The sequence below is a fragment of the Muscardinus avellanarius genome (genome assembly GCF_963383645.1).
Source record: "Muscardinus avellanarius genome assembly, chromosome: 6".
NCBI lineage: Eukaryota > Metazoa > Chordata > Mammalia > Rodentia > Gliridae > Muscardinus > Muscardinus avellanarius.
In genome coordinates, this window is record NC_137791.1 from 76,598,863 (window position 1) to 76,616,918 (window position 18,056).

An 18,056-nucleotide genomic window follows, 5' to 3' on the forward strand; every position below is an offset into this window, starting at 1 on the left:
ACCTGCAACCCATTTGTCTCAGCCTCCCAAGTACTAGGGTTATAGGCATGTACCACTGCACCTGGCTTAAGCTTTTTTAATTATTTATTTATTATTTATTTTTGTGATTCTGGGGATGGGACCAGGAGCATTAAATCTGAGAAATACCCCTATCTCTATTTTTTTTTATTATTTTGCAACAGGGTCTGCATTGCAAAGAGCCTCACTAAGTAGCTGAGGCTCCCATGAACCGTGATCCTCCCATCTCAGCCTCCCAAATGCTGGGATTACAAGTGTGCACCACCAAGACTTGCAAGTATTTTGGTTTGTTTGGTTTTTTGTTTGTTTGTTTGTTTTGGGTGGTACTGGGGTTCCTGGAAACCCTTCTACCTCTGGGCTATACTCCCAGACCTATTTTTTATATTTTTATTTGGAAACAGGGTCTCTTAAGCCAGCAAGGCTGGCTTCGAACCTGTGCGATCCTCCTGTCTCTGCCTCCCAAGCACTGGGATTACAAGCGTGTGCCACCACGCCTGGCCCAGCAAGCTTTTTTTAAACATCCAGAGTAATTTGTATATTACCAAACATTCATACTCCCTAATTTGTATAAGGTAAAAGAAAAACCCCAAACCAGGAAATATGGTGTTTTCATCTAAGTTTCCCTGTTGTTTGGGAAGCGATCCAGGAGAACAGGAGTGGGGACGAGGAGGAGTAAGGCGGCAGTGCCATTCTAAGAGGGCCATGGAGCTCATCACCCTTGTGGGCTCGAGGCTCAGGCCACATGGAGCCCTCAAAAGCCATGTCCCCTCGACCTTAGAACTGTCCAACACTGGAGGAGTTCCCAGAGGGGAACAAGTAGCGTCCTTGGCACATGTGACACAAAAGAATTTCAGAGTTAGAGACACAGATTTACTTAGGAAAACAGAGGGAGAATGCAGTCCACCTCCAGAGAAAGACAGCATCCCCAGGGTCTGGGGTGTTACTATTTACAGAAGGATAATAGCTAGGGGTGGGACTAGAGGAGGAGTTACATAATTTAGCACTAATCTTCCAAGTACAAGAGCACTGCCCTCAAGTTACTCTTGTAGGCAAAGGCAAAAGAGCAGGGATCAAGGGCCTGGAAGGACCAAGGCTGCCAGGATAAAAAACTCAGGCCAGGTAGCCCAAGAGTTGCATGCTTTATATTTTGGCGGTTCATGGGCTGGGCCATGAAGTGAGTTGTTGCACAGCTAGGACCCCAGTACTTAGGAGGCTGAGACAGGAAGATCACAGGTTTTAGAGAAGCCTTAGCGAGATTCTCAGCAACCTAGTGAGACGTTATTTCAAAATTAAAAAAAAAAAAATTAAAAAGGGCTGGGGGCTGGGGAGAGAATAGCTCAGAGGTAGAACGCCCCTGGGTTTCATCCCCAATGCCAAAATAAAAAGAGCCCAGTGGAGGGAGGAGCTGGGCACAAGGATGTTCAGTGCATGCCTCAATGGTGTGCTCTGCATAGAAAATGGAAGCCAGCTTGCTGAGTGTACAGGAGGAGGGGCGGTGCTCAGCTTCTACCAGGGTGAGTGGGATGGAGTTTGGGCTGGAAGCCAGACTTCAGGATAATGCAGTGGCTTCTTGAGCACCCATTTCCCCCGGGTGACCAGCTTTCACTGCACAGCACTGTTCCAGGTGTGAGCATAAGAACTTTGAGTGTGCACTAACTCATCATCTGTAACTCTCTGAAGGAGGGACTGGCATTACTTTACAGATAAGGAACTTGCCTACAATCACAGAGCCGTTAAATGGCAGAGCTGATGAACCCTGGGACTCCCGCAGCCTGGCTCCAAAGCCTGCATTCTTGACCCAAATGTTCCACACTACTGCCTCTCGGCAGAGAGAACAGCGCGCAGGAAGGAAGGCAGCCATCCCAGGCATCTGCATTTCAGGACAGACAGGCTGGGAAAGATCAGATCTGGAAACATCCCCAGGGAAATAGTTGTGTCAAGCAGCTGGAAGTTCTAATGGCCTCACAAGCATTTCCCAGAGAGTACAGTCCCAAGCCGGGGCCACCAGGGAGCAGGAGCAGCACAGAAGGTCTTTCCGAAGGTCACCCCATCGCTGACTTGGAGAGGATGCCTCAGGAAGCTAGCTCATCGGGAGCAAACAACAGGAGCAGCCTTCAGTTCTAAGCCTCCCTCCCTCCCTCCCAAACACACACTCTCTTGCGTGCACGCGCACACACACACACACACACACACACACACACACTTATTAACATCCTCCTCCTCCCATGCTTAATGGGAATTAGAGTAAGACAAATATAGCCAGAAAAATCACAACAAATTTTAAAAAATAGGTCCGAGGAGGTGGGCATGATGGCGCATGCCTGTAGTACTTGGGAGGCTGAGACAGGAGGATCATGGATTCAAGGTGAGTCCTAGCAATTTAGGGAGACCCTCAGACACTTAGCAAGACCCTGTTTCAAAATTTGAAAAGAAAAAATTAACTCTGAGACTATGGCTCAGTGGTAGACCGCTTGCCTGACATGGTCAAAGCCCTGAGTTCCACCCCCTGTATCACCAAGTAAATAAATACCCTTGGCTTCATAGTGGACTCTCTGATTAGGATGCTATAGTCAACTTGCTACCATCCAAGATAGTGCCTGCCTCTCCCTAGAAGAGATTTCCTTCCCCATCCCATAGCTCTCAAGCTTGCCCAGTGACTTACAGAGCTACTCTTCGCTGGAAGATCATCCATCCCCATCCTCTGGAATTCTGGAGTGACCAACTGTGTGGGATGGAAGCGACCGACCCATCACAGTCACCTCAAGGTCTTGTCTCCTCTGCCTCCAGGCTGGCACTGTCAAGATGGAAACCACACTCTCTCCTAGCCTGGGTCCCAGAGTCAACAAGGCATGGTTGCGGCAGACCTCAAAAAATGGAGCAGGTGAAAATCTTGAACGACAAACCTCTGCTGTAGAAGCCATCAAGCCTCAGCACCCATTTGTTAGGTTTATATAGCATTTTGGTTTAACAGCCTCTTTTTCAAAGCTGAGCTTTCCCACCAAAGAGCTGAACCAGATTAGACAAGTGGCGACTTCTCTGGACCTCACCTTCCTTGTCTATATTACTTTTCAGGTATTTTGAGAGAATATCAAAATATGTCTTGGCTATAGAGTGTGTGTGTGTGTGTGTGTGTGTGTGTGTGTGTGTGTGTTGTGTGTGTGTGTGTGTGTGTGTCTGGAGATTGAACCAAGGGGTACTCTAGCTCCAAGATATACCCCCAGCACTATTTTTTACTTATTTATTTTACTTGTGTATGTGTGTGTTAGTTGCTAGATATTGAATTCAGGGGCATTCTACCTCTGAGCTATACTTCTAGCCATTTTTATTTTTTGTTTTGAAACAAGGTGTTTCTAGGTTGCTGTAACCTAGTTAAGTTGCTGAGGCCAGTCTCAAACCTGAGATTCTCCTGTCTCAACATCCCAAATACTAGTATTACAGTATTACTAGTAAAACCACCACACCAGGTTTTATTTCTTATTTTAAAATAGGGTCTCACTAAGATGCTGAGGCTGGCCTTGAACCTTCGATCTTCTGGTCTAAACCTCCAAAGTCCTGGGATTACCGGTGAGTACAACCACACCTGGCTGCACACTGGGCTTCCTGTTGATAGTAATTTGAATAGAATAAACTTAAAAACCAAAACATTCAACAGACTTTCTGTACACAAAAGGCATTAGTCAAACTTTTTGTTTTTTAAATAGAAAAAATAGGTTTGAGTAAATTTAATGGGAACTCTTAATGAAAAAGTTATACTGGTATAAAAACAGTACATAAAGGGATGAGATAAATGGAAAAGGTCTCCAGGGAACCGGCCTTTGACACATTTTTCTTGTATTCTAAAGGATCCAATGTTGTTGCTGTTGTTTCTGGCTTTCCTGTGGTGTTAGGGATGAGACCCAGGGCCTCAAACATGCCAGGCAAGTGCTGTACCTCTGAGCGACACCCGCAGCACCACTGGGGTTTCCATTCCATTTGGACATCCCTGACTGCCACTTGAAATCCAAGGTGCTACCAGGTGTGAGGGGAGTCCTTCCTCCCGCCCTCCACCCTTCAGGCTCAGCTACTTTAGAGTCTAGAAAGTGAACATTTCTAGTTCTGTTTCTTGAAGAAGCGCTAAGTACGGCAGACAGAAGGAGCCGTGTTATCACGTGTGGTCACTAGACCCCCTTTCCTGCCCCTCGTCCTTCCTCAGACTTCATTTTCTCTGTCCTCTGAGGGCTCAATTTGGGCCCGCAGCCATCAACTCCCTGATCTTTTCTCATCCCTCCTTTCCAATAAAGATTTCTGAAGAATTAATACTCTATTGATTTTCAGTGTTTTCCACTGACCAATTCCAAGACATTTTTAGGTTGAGGGTAGACAGAATGTAAGCCATTTAGAGAGTAATACAGTGAAGACACATCTGTGAAGAATGCACGGCACAGGCTCACTCCGACAGCTCCCTGTCCACGCTCTCCAGCAACCCTGAGTGCTGATGCCCCAGCTCTAGCTGGCTTTCTTGAAGAGGTTCCCCCTCACTTCCAGAACTTTCTCTCTTCCCTTGGCTTGGACACTGTTCCACAGCCACCCCTCTACTTTCTGTCCTCACCCAGTGCTAGTCAGCCTCCAGAGAGAGTTCATGAGGACAGCAGGGACTGTTGCAACATCAGAACCTCAGCACCTGAATATTACAAGTATATTACCTGCATATTATATTACAATAGCAGGTAAAAACAGGGGTAGCCAAGTGTGGTGGTGCACACTTGTAATCCCAGTACTTGGGAGACTGAAACAGGAGGATCGCAGGTTCATGGCCAGCCTCAGCTCTCTGAACTTAGTGAGACCCTGTTTCAAAATAAATAAAATCAGGCTTGGGGTTTAACTCAAAGGTAAAATGCAACACCCAGTACCACACACACACACACACACACACACAAAAAAAAAAAAAAAAAAAAAAACCAGCCAGGCATGGTGGCTAATGCCAGTAACCCCAGTACTCAGGCTAAGATAGGAGGTTCATAGGTTCAAAGATAGTTTCAGCAAGTAACAAGACTCTCAATCTAGCAAGACCCTGTTTCAAGACCTTGTTTTTGGTACCCCAATACCAAAATAAAATAATAATAATAATACAATACAAAATAATGAAACAATAACAACAACAGCAAAAACAATAATAACATTAATACATATTTTTTAAACCTGAAAAAACAGATGGGTTAGAAAGCCAAGAATGACAGCTGGGGATGTAGCTCAAGTGATAGTTGTACCAGTATTGAGAAATAGCTTCAAAATGTATTTGAAAAAAGCCTTGGTATTAGAAAGCCAGAGCTTGGGTGCAGGCAGCACTCAGACAGTGAAGGGACCCTGCAGAGTTCCAGGCAACAAGGGTGATTAGCAAGAAAACAGAGGGAGACCAGGGACTTTTACATTTTAAAGACCCGAGGATGTGAGGGGATGCCATAAGCCTTCAAGAGATCCCATTTTGAGGTGTAACAAAAGGCTTGGGGTCTCTACCAAGACAGGGCAGACCTACAGAAAGGAATCTCCACATCAAAAGACCTGCCCCAGAATGGGCGGATTTAGTCAGGTCAGAAGATTATTGGTATAAAACTGTTCTGTATCCAAAAACTTCAGTGACTTATTTTCAAGTTACTCCACTATGTCACTCTCTATGACGTAGTGCTTTAATCAAAGTTCTGTCCTATCTTTCTGTCTTTGTAATAATAAAATTTCTTAAGCTTACAGCAAAAAAAAAAAAGGTCTGGCTATTGTTTTCTACACATAGCTAAGAACAAGGACCCGCGGCTACATCTCACTGTTACAGTTCTGGTGCTTTTGTAATGTTGTATCACCGTAACAGTTTTTGGCACCCTAACCGTGCACCATAACAGTAGTGTCTGCCTAGCGTGTGTATGGCCCTCAGTTCAATCCTCACCCAATACCATTAAAAAAAATTAATAGCCAAGAATGATTCATTTAGTGGTTTTTTTTTTTTTTCCAAATTGCTAACCTGTCTATATTATTGTGACTCTACTTTTTTTTTTTTTTTTTTTTTTTTTGTGGTACTGGGGTTCCTGGAAGCCCTTCTACCTCCGGGCTACACTCCCAGACCTATTTTTACATTTTTATTTGGAAACAGGGTCTCCTAACCAGCACGCGCAGCTGGCTTCGAACCTGCGCGATCCTCCTGTCTCCGCCTCCCAAGCGCAGGGATTACAAGCATGCGCCACCACGCCCGGCTGTGACTCTACTTCTATAAGAAAGAAATTTACAAAGAAAATTTATAAATCCTTCTCATAGGATTTAACTAATCAAAAACAAGAAGGTATATTGTGAACACTTTTATTATTTTCTTTTGTACAATGAAAAAAATTTAAAGAGCCAAGCATCATGGCACTAGTCTGTAATCCCAGCACTTGAGAGGCTGAGACGGGAGGACCGCAGGTTCCAGAACAACCTCAGTAACTCAGTGAGACTCTTAGTAACCTGGTGAGACTCTGCTTCAGAAAATAAATAAATAAGTAAATAAATAAATAAATAAATAAATAAATAAATAAATAAAAAGGGCTGGAGGTGTAGCTTGGAGGTGAAATGCCCCTGGGTTAGAGTTGAATCTCTAGTGCCACAAAAAAAAAAAAAGAAAGAAAAAAAAAAGCAAGACCAAAATCCCCTTTGCTGGGTGCCCTAATTGATTGATTGATTGATTGATTGATTTTGCAGATTTGGGGGTGGAACCCAGGGGCATTTGACCTCCAAGCTACACCCTCTGCCCTATTTTTTATTCTTTATTTTTGAAACAAGGTCTCACTAGTTGCGGAGGGCCTAAGTAGCTGAGGCTGTCCGCGAACCGAGATCCTCCTGCCTCAGCCTCCAGAATGCTGGGATTACAAGTGTGCGCCACCACACCTGGCTCTAGTTGTTCTTTTCAGAGACCATCCCTCCCTCTCTAGCTCAGCCTGGGCCCCTTCCAACACATCACACTCCACTCCATGGGGTCACAGTTCACAGGTGACACAATGCACCTGCATGGCCTTCCTACATCATCTGACTTAAGCAAGGTGCTACTCCCTGGCACTGATCCTATAAATAATTGTTCCTTGGTTTTAGTTATATCTGAGTACAAAGTCCTGCTTTCTCACTTGGGGCAGCCTAAGGTGATGCAAATTTTTTTTTAGCTCACCTACAAATCCTTGATTAGCCGCCTGCCAGCATACTGTTTTCATGTTCCACAGCAGCTGGTCTATTGATGAGCTGCCAGCAGGGCCCCTGTGGGTCAGGGGAAGAGGCATTGTTTAGTTGGAAGGGAGTTTTCTGTCAGTCTAGATTTTTAAAAAGAAGGGGGTATTAATTATATTGTAAAGTAGGTCTCTTTGGGGGAAAAAAAAGGGATAGATGCTTTAGGCTGCTCCATCTTTGTTTAAATAATGGTTCAGTTCAGCTGACCTCAGTTGTGACAGGTCTAGCTAAGACTATGAAAGACAGTTACCAATAAAATGATAAAATCCAAAATCTAAGCTTAAGGTTCAATAAAAAGGAGAAAAAGAAAAAAATCCACAGAAAACCCTGTAGAGTGCTCCAGAGTCTACACCCGATGATTCTCATCTGTGTGCCTTCATTGGTAGGTGTCAACACATCTTTCTTTGGCAACCAATCTAAGTAGGCCATCCAAATCATGGGAACAGCAGAGTCCCACATTTGAGCATTCCTTTGTCCACACAGACACAGGGTGGGCCCAGGCCCAGCACTAAGCATCCATTTCCTCCATTATTAGACTGTTCAAATGGGCAGACAGGGCCTGTCAAGACACACAGTTTAGTTTCAAAGTAGCAGCTCATACAAATGAGTTATGCTTGCTGATAAACCTCAAAAGTTGATAGAAACACACTAACAATCTAATCTAAGAGTTATTATATAAGGATGGTGGGATGTGGATAGTTTTGTTCTGTAACAATTCCATGGGTTACAATTTTCATTGTAGTGTAGACACATTTTTTTTTTTTTTTACTGGAGATGGAACCCAGGGGCTTTCTACCTTTAGATCATACTCCCATACCTATTTATATTTTATTTGAAAACAGGGTCTCACTAAGTTGCTGAGAGCCTAAGTAGCTGAGGCTGGCTTCAAATGGGCACGATTCTCCTGTCTCCGCCTCCCAAGTACTGGGATTACAACCATACTCCACCATGCACACCTGTTTGTTTTTTTGTTCGTTTGTTTTTGTTTTCTTTTTCTTTTTTTGACCTAGAGATTGAATCCAGAAGCATTCTTCCTCTAATCTGCACCCCAAGCACCATTTTATTTTTTATTTGAAAACAAGGTCTCACTAGGTTGCAGAGGCTGGCCTAAAACCTGCAATCCTCCTGTCTCAACCTCCCAAGTACCAGGATACAGGTGTATACCACCAACCTAACTAAACACGTTCTTTTTAAAGAATTTAAAAGATGACATAGAGGCTGAGACAGGAGGATTGCAGGTTCGCAGCCAGCCTCAGCTACTTAGTGAAGCTCTCTGCAATTTAGTGAGAAAAAAAAGATAAAATAATCTACAGCTTTCAAAAGATTTTAAAGGAGGATGACTGCACTTCAAACACTTCTTTCATTTGTTAATAATTATTTATATAGTCTCTGCGTGTATAATCTATATCACTGACTAAAGAGTTCTCATTTTTAAAAACTACCCCAAGCTGCGCATGGTGGTGCATACGTGTAATCCCAGTACTTGGGAGGTTGAGACGAGAGAATTGCAGGTTTGAGGACAGCCTCAGCAACTTAGTGAGACTCTCAGAAGCCTAAGGAGAGCCTGTTTTGAAATTTAATAAAAGGCAGGGGGAGCTGGGGATGTAGATCAAAGGAAGACTTTGAATTCAACCCCCAGTACTACCAAAAACAAAATAAAACAAACAAACCTGCAGAACAGCCCCTGCGCTGTTCAGATGTCCTTCCCCTAGATCTTTTCCAGCTCCCTTGATCTTTCTGCACTTTCTCCAGCCAGAGCCTCCATCTGGGGCCACATGTTCAAGTCACAGAAATGTAAATCTTACAATAAGGACCACGATCGTTTCACACTTCTTCACACACAGCTGCTCCCGACTATCCCTTCCAGAGTACCCCTTCAAGGTATCTTCAGAAGCTTTCTTACAAGGATCCCCAGGTATAATCGTAATCATTGACTCAGCAACAGATGCATAATTTCCTTTCTCCTTAGTTTACAAAGGACACTGAAGCCTATCACTTTAATATACAAGGGCACTGAATCTGTCAGGAAAAAAAAACAGCTTCAGGTAGAAAGGGATTTTATTTTATTATTGTGTGTGTGTGTGTGTGTGTGTGTGTGTGTGTGTGTGAGAGAGAGAGAGAGAGAGAGAGAGAGAGAGAGAGAGAGAGAGAGAGAGAGTCAGAGACAGGGGATTGAACCCAGAGGCTTTCTACCTCTGAGCTACACTCCTTGACTCATGTTCCATTTCTTTTGGCTCAATGGATGCAAGAACAATTAAATTGAGTTCTTGAAGGACATAATAAGGAAATATCTGCCACTGGAAAAGTTTAAAAATACTTTTGTTAGGAATAAAGTAAGAAATATTTCTACATTAGGATAAGACTGTACTGAATGACCTCTAAAGATTTTTTCAACTGCTAGAATCTATAACTTCAATACCCAACTTGGGAGGCTGAGACAGGAGGATCCCAGGTTCCAGGCCAGCCTCAGTAACTTAGTGAGACCCTACTTCAAAATAAAAAAGGTAGAAGACCCCTAAGTTCAATCCCTAGTGCCCAAAAATATATAAATATATAAATATATACATACATAATCACATTAAACTGAAACTCTTATTTCACTTCAATAACAAATTGATTTAAACATATATGAATTTGCCGGGTGTCGTGGCATAGCTTGTAATCCCCGTGATTGGGAGGCGGAGACAGGAGGATCGCACAGGTTCAAAGCCAGCCGCGCTGGCTTAAGAGACCCTGTTTCCAAATTTAAAAAGTATAAAAATTGGTCTGGGAGTGTAGCCCAGAGGTAGAAGTGTTTCCAGGAACCCCAGTACCACCACCACCAAAATAAAATAAAATATATATATCCTTGAGATTAAATGGTTGGAATCAAATATAGTAATTTCATAAAATAGAAAATAGTGCATTTGACATATAAGCATTTTTCCAAATTAAAATGTATTTACCTCAAGTATCACTGAAGTTGAGGGCATTATTCACACTGAATTTTAATTTGTCTTCAGTCTGGATAGAAGAGTCAGTTTGTAGACAAAGGAGTTATGTGTATGTTTTCCTAACCAAGTTTTACTTGGAAGGTTTTTTTCTTTTTCTTCTCCAGCTGTTTTTTGTTTGGGGGGTGGTTGAAACAAGTTCTTATTAAATTGCTGAGTCTGGCCTCAAACCTGTGATACTCCTATCTCTTCCTCCCAAGTACTGGGATTACAGGCTTGTGCTACCACGCTTATCTCTCCTGCACAACTTTCTGAAAATTTTAATTAATTCTAAAGGAGTAACTGATGCAACTCCTTTAACATATAAATCAACATTGTATTTATTATTTTCCTCCAAAAACTTTTCCTTTCTTTTATTCATGTCATAGAATAGCTAAGGGGATGGCAGAGGCAGAAAACTCTAACATGAAGGATGCTTTGCAAATCCGCTAAGAACTGGGTTTGGAAAAAAATGTGCATTCTCTGCAGCTGCTACTGAGACCACACTTAAAAGAGAAACTCAACGAATGGAGTCAAACAGTTTAACAATACCTGGGAAACATCACATTTTCTGTAATGTATTAAAGAATTTCAACTTTGTAGTCAATTCCTGATCACTCTGACAAGGGGAGCCGGATCTGGTTTTTGAATTATAAATGTTTTAATCTTAATTTCAGTGTCAACAGGGAATGTGCAGAAACCAGCAACCTCCACAATACACATATCACTTTTAAAATCTCTATTATCTGAAAAAGCCGGGCGTGGTGTCTCGCTTGTAATACCAGCATTCAAGAGGCTGAGACCTGAGGACAGCAGTTTGGCGACAGCCTCAGCTACTTAGTGAGGCCCTCTGCTACTTAGTGAGACCATGTTTCAAAATAAAGAATACAAAAATAGGGCAGGAGGCATAGCTCAGAAGTCGAATGTCCCTGGGTTCCATACACACACACACACACACACACACACACACACACACACACATCCCCCAAAGGCTACAATGCAAAAAATGGTCTTGGAACCTATAATCTGAAAGAGTGGTTTTACACAAGAATTCAATAGATTAAGCTCACATCTGGTTGGCAGACCTGGTGTTGAATATGGTTGTGGCCACACAACTAAATCTTAAATCCACATATTGTTCCTATTTAACTGACGTATATGAACTAACTAATTTATAGAAAATGTGCAGCAAATTATTTCTTCCACCTCCTCCAGCCCTCAAGAACGCAGCAGCAATAGGTGTTACTGAAAAAGACACCCCCTACCGAGAATATCTGCATCCCCAGACATTTGCCAACTTATCTAAAACAGATATTGTTATTTTAAGTTCTCTGAATCTGTGCCCTGATAATAAGTACTGAGGGGAGGGGGCAACTGACCAGATAAACTTGATCTCTATGGCTTTCAATTTGCTCACCAGAAAAATAAAGAGATTAGAGCCCAGAGACTATGCAAATTCCCTCAGTTACAACAACCTATAACCACTAATTAGCAAGAGCACGATTTGCGTGCAAGACGAAACCAGAATTCTTAAGGGCCCGGCATTTAAATACTAGAGTTTAAAAGCCTAAGAGACCCACAGTTACATTTTTATATAACCAGTGCACATTTTCTGACCGTGACAAAGTTTGAAAATACCCGGGCAGCCGAATCACTAAACCGAGGTAGATCCCCCTTGGGGAACCCCTCGAACTTCCCCCAGGGCCGGGGCCAGGGGCAGAGGGCGAGAAAGTCTCAGGAGTGAGGAGGAACAGCGGCAGGTCCGCGAGCACAGCTCTGTATTTGCGGGTTTCAGAGGTCCCAGCCTCTCGGTGAGAGTTTTATCAAAACCTACGAAATCTCTCAATCCACCACCTGCAGCTACACAGTTGTGCGAACGGGGGTTGACGGAAGGAAAAGGAGGGTAGACGGAGAAGGACCTCGCCCCTGGCGCCCCCAAAGCCGACCAGGCAAAAAATGGTCTTGGAACCTCGACAAAGAAAAGGGGAAGAGAAAGAAAGGGGACTCCGCCTTTCCCGCCCGGCTCTTCCCCACCCGGTTCAGCTTCTTTCAATAAAAAGGAAAGGCCGCCACCGCCCCTTCCCTCCGCCTCCCTCGCGGGGATGGCGGGGAACCGCTGAACCGCATCCTCCAAGTCCGACTCCCCAGGGCCGGAGTCGCGAGTTGCAAACCCAGCCCGGCGGGGGAGAGGCGCGGCCCGCCGGCCCGGCCCCGCTCAGCCGGAGCGCGAGCATCCCCGGCCTCCGGCCGCGGGCGCCGGGTCTCCACGCGCCCCCTCCCCGGCCGCGGCCCCGGCCTTCAGCCCCGAGCGGCTCAGCACTTCCACCCATCCAACAAGGGCGCCTTTTGAAAACTTTGTGTGTGTGTGTGTCCGGGGCTTTGTCCACACCCTGGGCAGGGCCGAGCGCCCCGGCTGGGTGTCTGGGGGTGTCTGGGACCGCACAATGCGCGGGGGAAGCCACCACGGAAATGCCACCCTCTGACCCGCGTCTACACCCGTGTGGCCCGGCGCTCGGGCTCGCAGATCCCCGGCCCGGCTCGCCCCCGCCTGGGCGCAGGGCACCCAGGCAGCCCCCGCGCCCCGCGCCCCTCTCCGCTGTCACGAGGGAAGCGGTGAGCTGAGAAACGCGGCGGCCAGGAGCATCCTTTCCAGGGGCGCGGAGGGGTCCCCGGGCTCGCCCCCAGCATAGCGGAGCCACCCGGCGATACACTGTTGCATCAGGTCGATCCCCAGCCGCCGCGCTCCTCCACCTCCACCGTGCCCGGGACGCGCGCCCGGACCCAGGCACACACCCACAGCCCGGCCGCCGCGGCCCCCGGCCCCCGCCCGGCCCCCCGGGTGGTCCCCACCGGCCCCCACCCCGAGGCCGGGACCGCGAGGGGGCGCGGCGCCCGCACTCACAGAGGGTCTCCCCACGGCCACGGCCATCGCGCCCCGCGCTCCCGCTGCTAGCGCCGCTGCTCCGGCTCGCCTCCCCCGCGCCCAGCCCGCGGCTGCGCTCTGCTCCCGCCCGCGGCCGGCCGCATCTGCTCCCCCCGCGCCGCCGCCCCTCCCGCTTTATTAGAGCAACATGGCCACCCGCCTGGAAGGGACCATTGGCTTCCCGGGGAAGGGGTGTGGCTGGCGCGCCCGGCCCGGCGGCGCGCGGGAGGGCGGTGGGGGCCTCGCCGCCGGGGCCGGGGGGCTGGCCGTCCCTCCAGCGCTCCTGCATTGAGCATTGAGCGGCCCGCGCCGCGCGACCCTCGGCGGTGCCACTGAGATGCCCTCGCCTGTGAGCTGCGCCACCCCCCCCTCCACCAAGTGCTGGAGTCCAAGCAAAAGCCTGAGCGCCGAGGTCCCAGCCCCGAGTCCCGCCACGCGCTCTGCAGATCCCGCAGCGATCGCGGCGCGGACGGGGACGGGAGGCTTGGGGAGGACAGCTCAGGGTGGCAGCACCTCGCGGAAGGTTAGCCCTGGACCAGCTCGCCCCACCCGGAGGAACCGGCTTGGAATGAGCTGCGGCCACTAGGGAGAGCGGGGTGGGGGGCGGCCGCGCGGGAGCTGGGCGGCCCGGGGAAGGGAATTGCCCCTCGACGGCCCTCCCCGGCCCGAGGGCGAGACTGAACGGCAGCGTGCGCCGCGGTAGTAGCCCCCACTGGAGAGGAAGAGGCTGCAGTAGAGGCGGCGGGGGACGACCCAGCCAGCGCCTGCTGGGGAGAACGCAGGGAAGACGCCCCCGCTGGCGAGTGGAGGCAGCTGTTGGCTGCTCTAGCGCGCAGGGGCCGAGGCCGCCCCCCGTGGCCGGAGATCACCCACGGGGTCGGCCGCCTTCATTCCAGTGCCTGAGACGGACCCCACCGCCCAGAGGGGTGCGCGCCCGGGCTGCGGCTGGGGGTGGGGGGCACCGCGATGGCGCCGGGCGGGCGGCTGGGGTGAGCGCGTGGGGCAGAGAAACTCCTCCGCCGTGGGAAAGGATGTTTGCGGCATCGTCGGAGCGTTACCGCACGTCTGTGCCGCGGGCGGAGTGCATTGGTGCTGGTGCGCGCGGGGTTGTGCAGGGCCCGGGCACAGGCTGGGAGGGAGGTGTGTCCAGCCGGCCAGAGAAGGGGACCCCCCCCAACGACAAGATGACCGAGGATCGCTACCGGACAGGGGTGGGAAACAGCTGGATTGAGGCTCGGGGAAAGTGTGGTGAGACACTGAAGGGCGGTGATCTACCCACGGGATTACACCGTATGGGGAAACCTGGCCTACTGAATTAGGTAAAAGACAAACACTGCCTGTTTGGACTGGGCGCCTCCAGTCTGACTCAAGACTTCAAACACCTTACTTGCTAGGGGCCTTGAATTTGCCTTGCTTCTGTCCACGCCTCTGGTGGGTGGCAGGATTCAAATGCACACCAGAGCCTTTGGCTAAGAGTGAGTGGCCCCTGGACTCGGCAGCTGCTGTAGGCACTGGGTTGCTCCTGTTGGAGACTGGGGCAACCGAATTCCACTGGCAGAGCAGGGACACCAGAGGAGACAAAGTGGAGAAAGAAAGTGAGGAGCACCCAAGTGAAACCCTTGTCTGGGCCCAGATTTGCAGAACAATAACCTCTTCATTCTTTATTCATTCCCATCCCATTAGACTTCATATCTTTTGAAGATAAGAATTACCATTTTATGCCAGACATACAGTAGGCACTTAATAAGTGCTAAGATTATATGTGGAGCTGGGCATGGCGGTGCATGGCTCTAATCACAAGGACAGCCTCAGCATGGTTGCTGGACTCTCAGTAACCTAGCGAGACCCTGTTTCAAAAGGGAGGGCCCAGGTGTAGATCAGAGGTAGAATGCCCCTGGGTTCAATCCCCCCCACACACATATACACACGGGTGAATGCTATGCAAAAACAGAGGGAAGACAAATACATCTGTAGTTCTGAAATGTGGACATTTTGTTCTTCCATTTAGAGGATCGGACATCACTGTGAGTAGATGAGAAGTCTCAGGTATGCTCTCTGAAAATAGGGCTCCACACACTGCCAACTGGATATAGGGGCTGTTATAGTTAGATATAAAATGTCCTCTAAAGATCTCATTGATTTTGAATTACGCGGATGGGAGCTGATGTAATTGAGTCATGACGAAGTGGATAAAGCCATGGTAATGGTTTACCTGGGTGGTGCCCAGGAGGCTAGTGGAGTGTGGCTGGAGCTGGGTCCCTGGGGTGTGCCCTTGGATCATATATAAAGGGTCCCTCCTCCCCTGCCCTCTCTTGCTTTCTTTCTCCATGATGTAAAGAGAGAGCCCATGTGCTCTCTCTCCCCACACCCTGAAATCCACCATCCTCAAACCCCACATGGACTGAGCCCCATACTGTAAGAAAATAAATCTGCTTTCCTCTTAAGTTATATGGTCAGATTTTTAGATGATGATTGCAAGAATGTTGACAGATACAGGGGCCCTCACAAAAGATCCTTCCACTTTATTAACCAGACGGGGCTGCAAAGTTATAAACACTTCTAACGACATAAGAACATGAACTCCCAACCTTGGTGAGTAAATCCATTCTAATCGCAAACTTTAAAGTCACATATTGCAACATTTCACTGTTTGAAGAAACCCATTTAGGACAAGATCAATGAGTTCACCCAGCCTTCAGTCTTTTCACTGACTAAGCACAATGTCTTATTCTTTTTCTCCCTTTTGGGGGGAAGTGAGGAGGGCAGATAAACATAAATGTATTTAGCAAAAATAGAATATATCAAACTTTGCAAATTGATAATAATAGAGCATGGGGGATAAAGGATAATTTTATTGATCTATTATTTTATTTAACTATATATTTTAGATACTGGCGATTGAACTCAAGGGCATTCTACCTCTGAACTACACCCCCACCCCTTTTTATTTTAAAACAGGGTCTTGATAAGTTGCTGAGGGTCTTGCTAAATTGATGAGGCTGGCCTCCAGCCTGCAGTCCTCCTGTCTCAGCCCCCCAATTACTGGGATTACAGGTGTGCACCACCATGCTCAGCTCATTTCTTGTTTTTCTCTGCTGTCCCAAATCTAACTGATATTGATTCTATAATCACTTGAGCAAAGTCTTTCATGGATAATTCATGTTTAATTCATTTAAAACAATTGGCTCCTTATGTACCATCCAGACTTAAGTAGTCTTTTAGTCATGTTTATCATACTGTTTTTCATTAAAACATTCTTCTCTTTGCCGGGTGTGGTGGTGCACGCTTGTTATCCCAGCATTCAGGATTCTGAGACAGGAGGATTGTGGTTCGTAGACAGCCTCAGCTACTTAAGGAGGCCCTTCGCAACTCAAAGAGACCCTGTTTCCAAATAAAGAATAAAAAATAGGACTGTGGGTATAGCTCAGAGGAAGAATGCCCCTGGGTTCCATCCCCAGTACTGAAAAAAAAAAAAATTCTTTGAGAGACGACAAAAGTTGAGTTTTACCTTTCCTTTAGCATTTGATAGCATACCACCAGCACTAGATTATTTTATCCTTTCTTGTTCATCCTTTTGTGGCAAATATTACTGGGAAAACGAAAAGCAATTTTTATCACTTTTTTTTTTTTTTTTTTGGTGATGCTGGGCATGGAACCCAAGGCCTCATATGTGCTAGACCTGTGCTTTACAAACACTGAGCTACATTCCTAGACTCTGGTACTATTTATTTTGTGGCAATGAGCATTGAACCCCAAGTGATTCTATCTCTGAGTTGCACCTCCAGCTCTATTTTATTCTTATTTTGAAACAGGGCCTCACTAGGTTGCTGAGAGTCTTACTACTAAATGAGGCTGTTCTCAAACCTGCAATCCTCATGTCCAGCTTCCCAGGTACTGGAATTACAACTGTGTACCACCATGCCTGGCTCCCTGGAACTATTTATTTATTTATTTATTTATTTATTTATTTATTTATTTATGGTGGTATTGGAGTTCCTGGAAGCCCTTCAACCTCCGGGCTACACTCCCAGACCTATTTTATATTTTTTATTTGGAAACAGGGTCTCTTAAACCAGTGAGGCTAGCTTTGAACCTGCGTGATCCTTCTGTCTCAGCCTCCCAAGCGCGGGGATGACAAGCATACGCCACCATGCCCGGCTGGAACTCTTTTTAAAGACAAAAATTATCTAAGCCTATAAGGAAGTATTAATTCTTGTAGCTTTGTGCCTGCTCTAATGCATGGTTTTTTTGTGTGTGTGTGGTACAGGGATTCCTGGAAGCCCTTCTACCTCCAGACTACACTCCTAGACCATATATATATATATATATATATATTTTTTTTTTTTTTTTTTTGAAACAGGGTCTCTTAAGCCAGTGTGGCTGGCTTTGAACCTGCACAGTCCTCGATCCTCCTGTCTCCACCTCCCAAGCACGGAGATTACAAGCGTGCACCACCACACCTGGCTAATGCATGCTATTTTATTTTATTTTAGTACTAGGATTGAATCCAGAGGCATTCTACCTCTGAACTATACCCCAACCTTATTTTATTTTTGTTTGGAACAGGGTCTCACTAAATTTCTGAGACTATCTTTGAACCTGTGCTTCTCCTTTCTCAGCCTCCCAAGTAATGGGATGACGGGCATGCACCACCACACCTGGCCTACACACTCCTTTTTTTTTTTTTTTTTTGTGGTACTGGGGTCCCTGGAAACCCTTCTACCTCTGGGCTACACTCCCAGACCTATTTTATATTTTTATTTGGAAACAGGATCTCTTAAGCCAGCACGGCTGGCTTCGAACCTGCACGATCCTCCTGTCTCCGCCTCCTCAGTGCGGGCATTACAAGCGTGCGCCCCACATCCCGGCCTACACGCTCTTTTAAAATCGTGTGTCAGCCAGGAATGTCCTGTGAGACGACACGCTCCTGC

The 18,056-nt window shown here is 47.0% G+C and overlaps 1 protein-coding gene across 1 annotated transcript in view; it reads right to left on the reverse strand.

Annotated features, from left to right (window-relative positions):
- Positions 1-13,131, reverse strand: part of SEPTIN11 (septin 11) — a gene marked incomplete at both ends in the record, with an annotated part of 108,169 nt that extends 95,038 nt beyond the window's left edge. The window contains one exon of the mRNA XM_080697710.1: positions 13,105-13,131. Within this exon, the coding sequence (XP_080553836.1) occupies positions 13,105-13,131 (27 nt within the window). The remainder of the gene's footprint in view (positions 1-13,104) is intronic.
- Between the last annotated feature and the right edge of the window lie 4,925 nt (positions 13,132-18,056).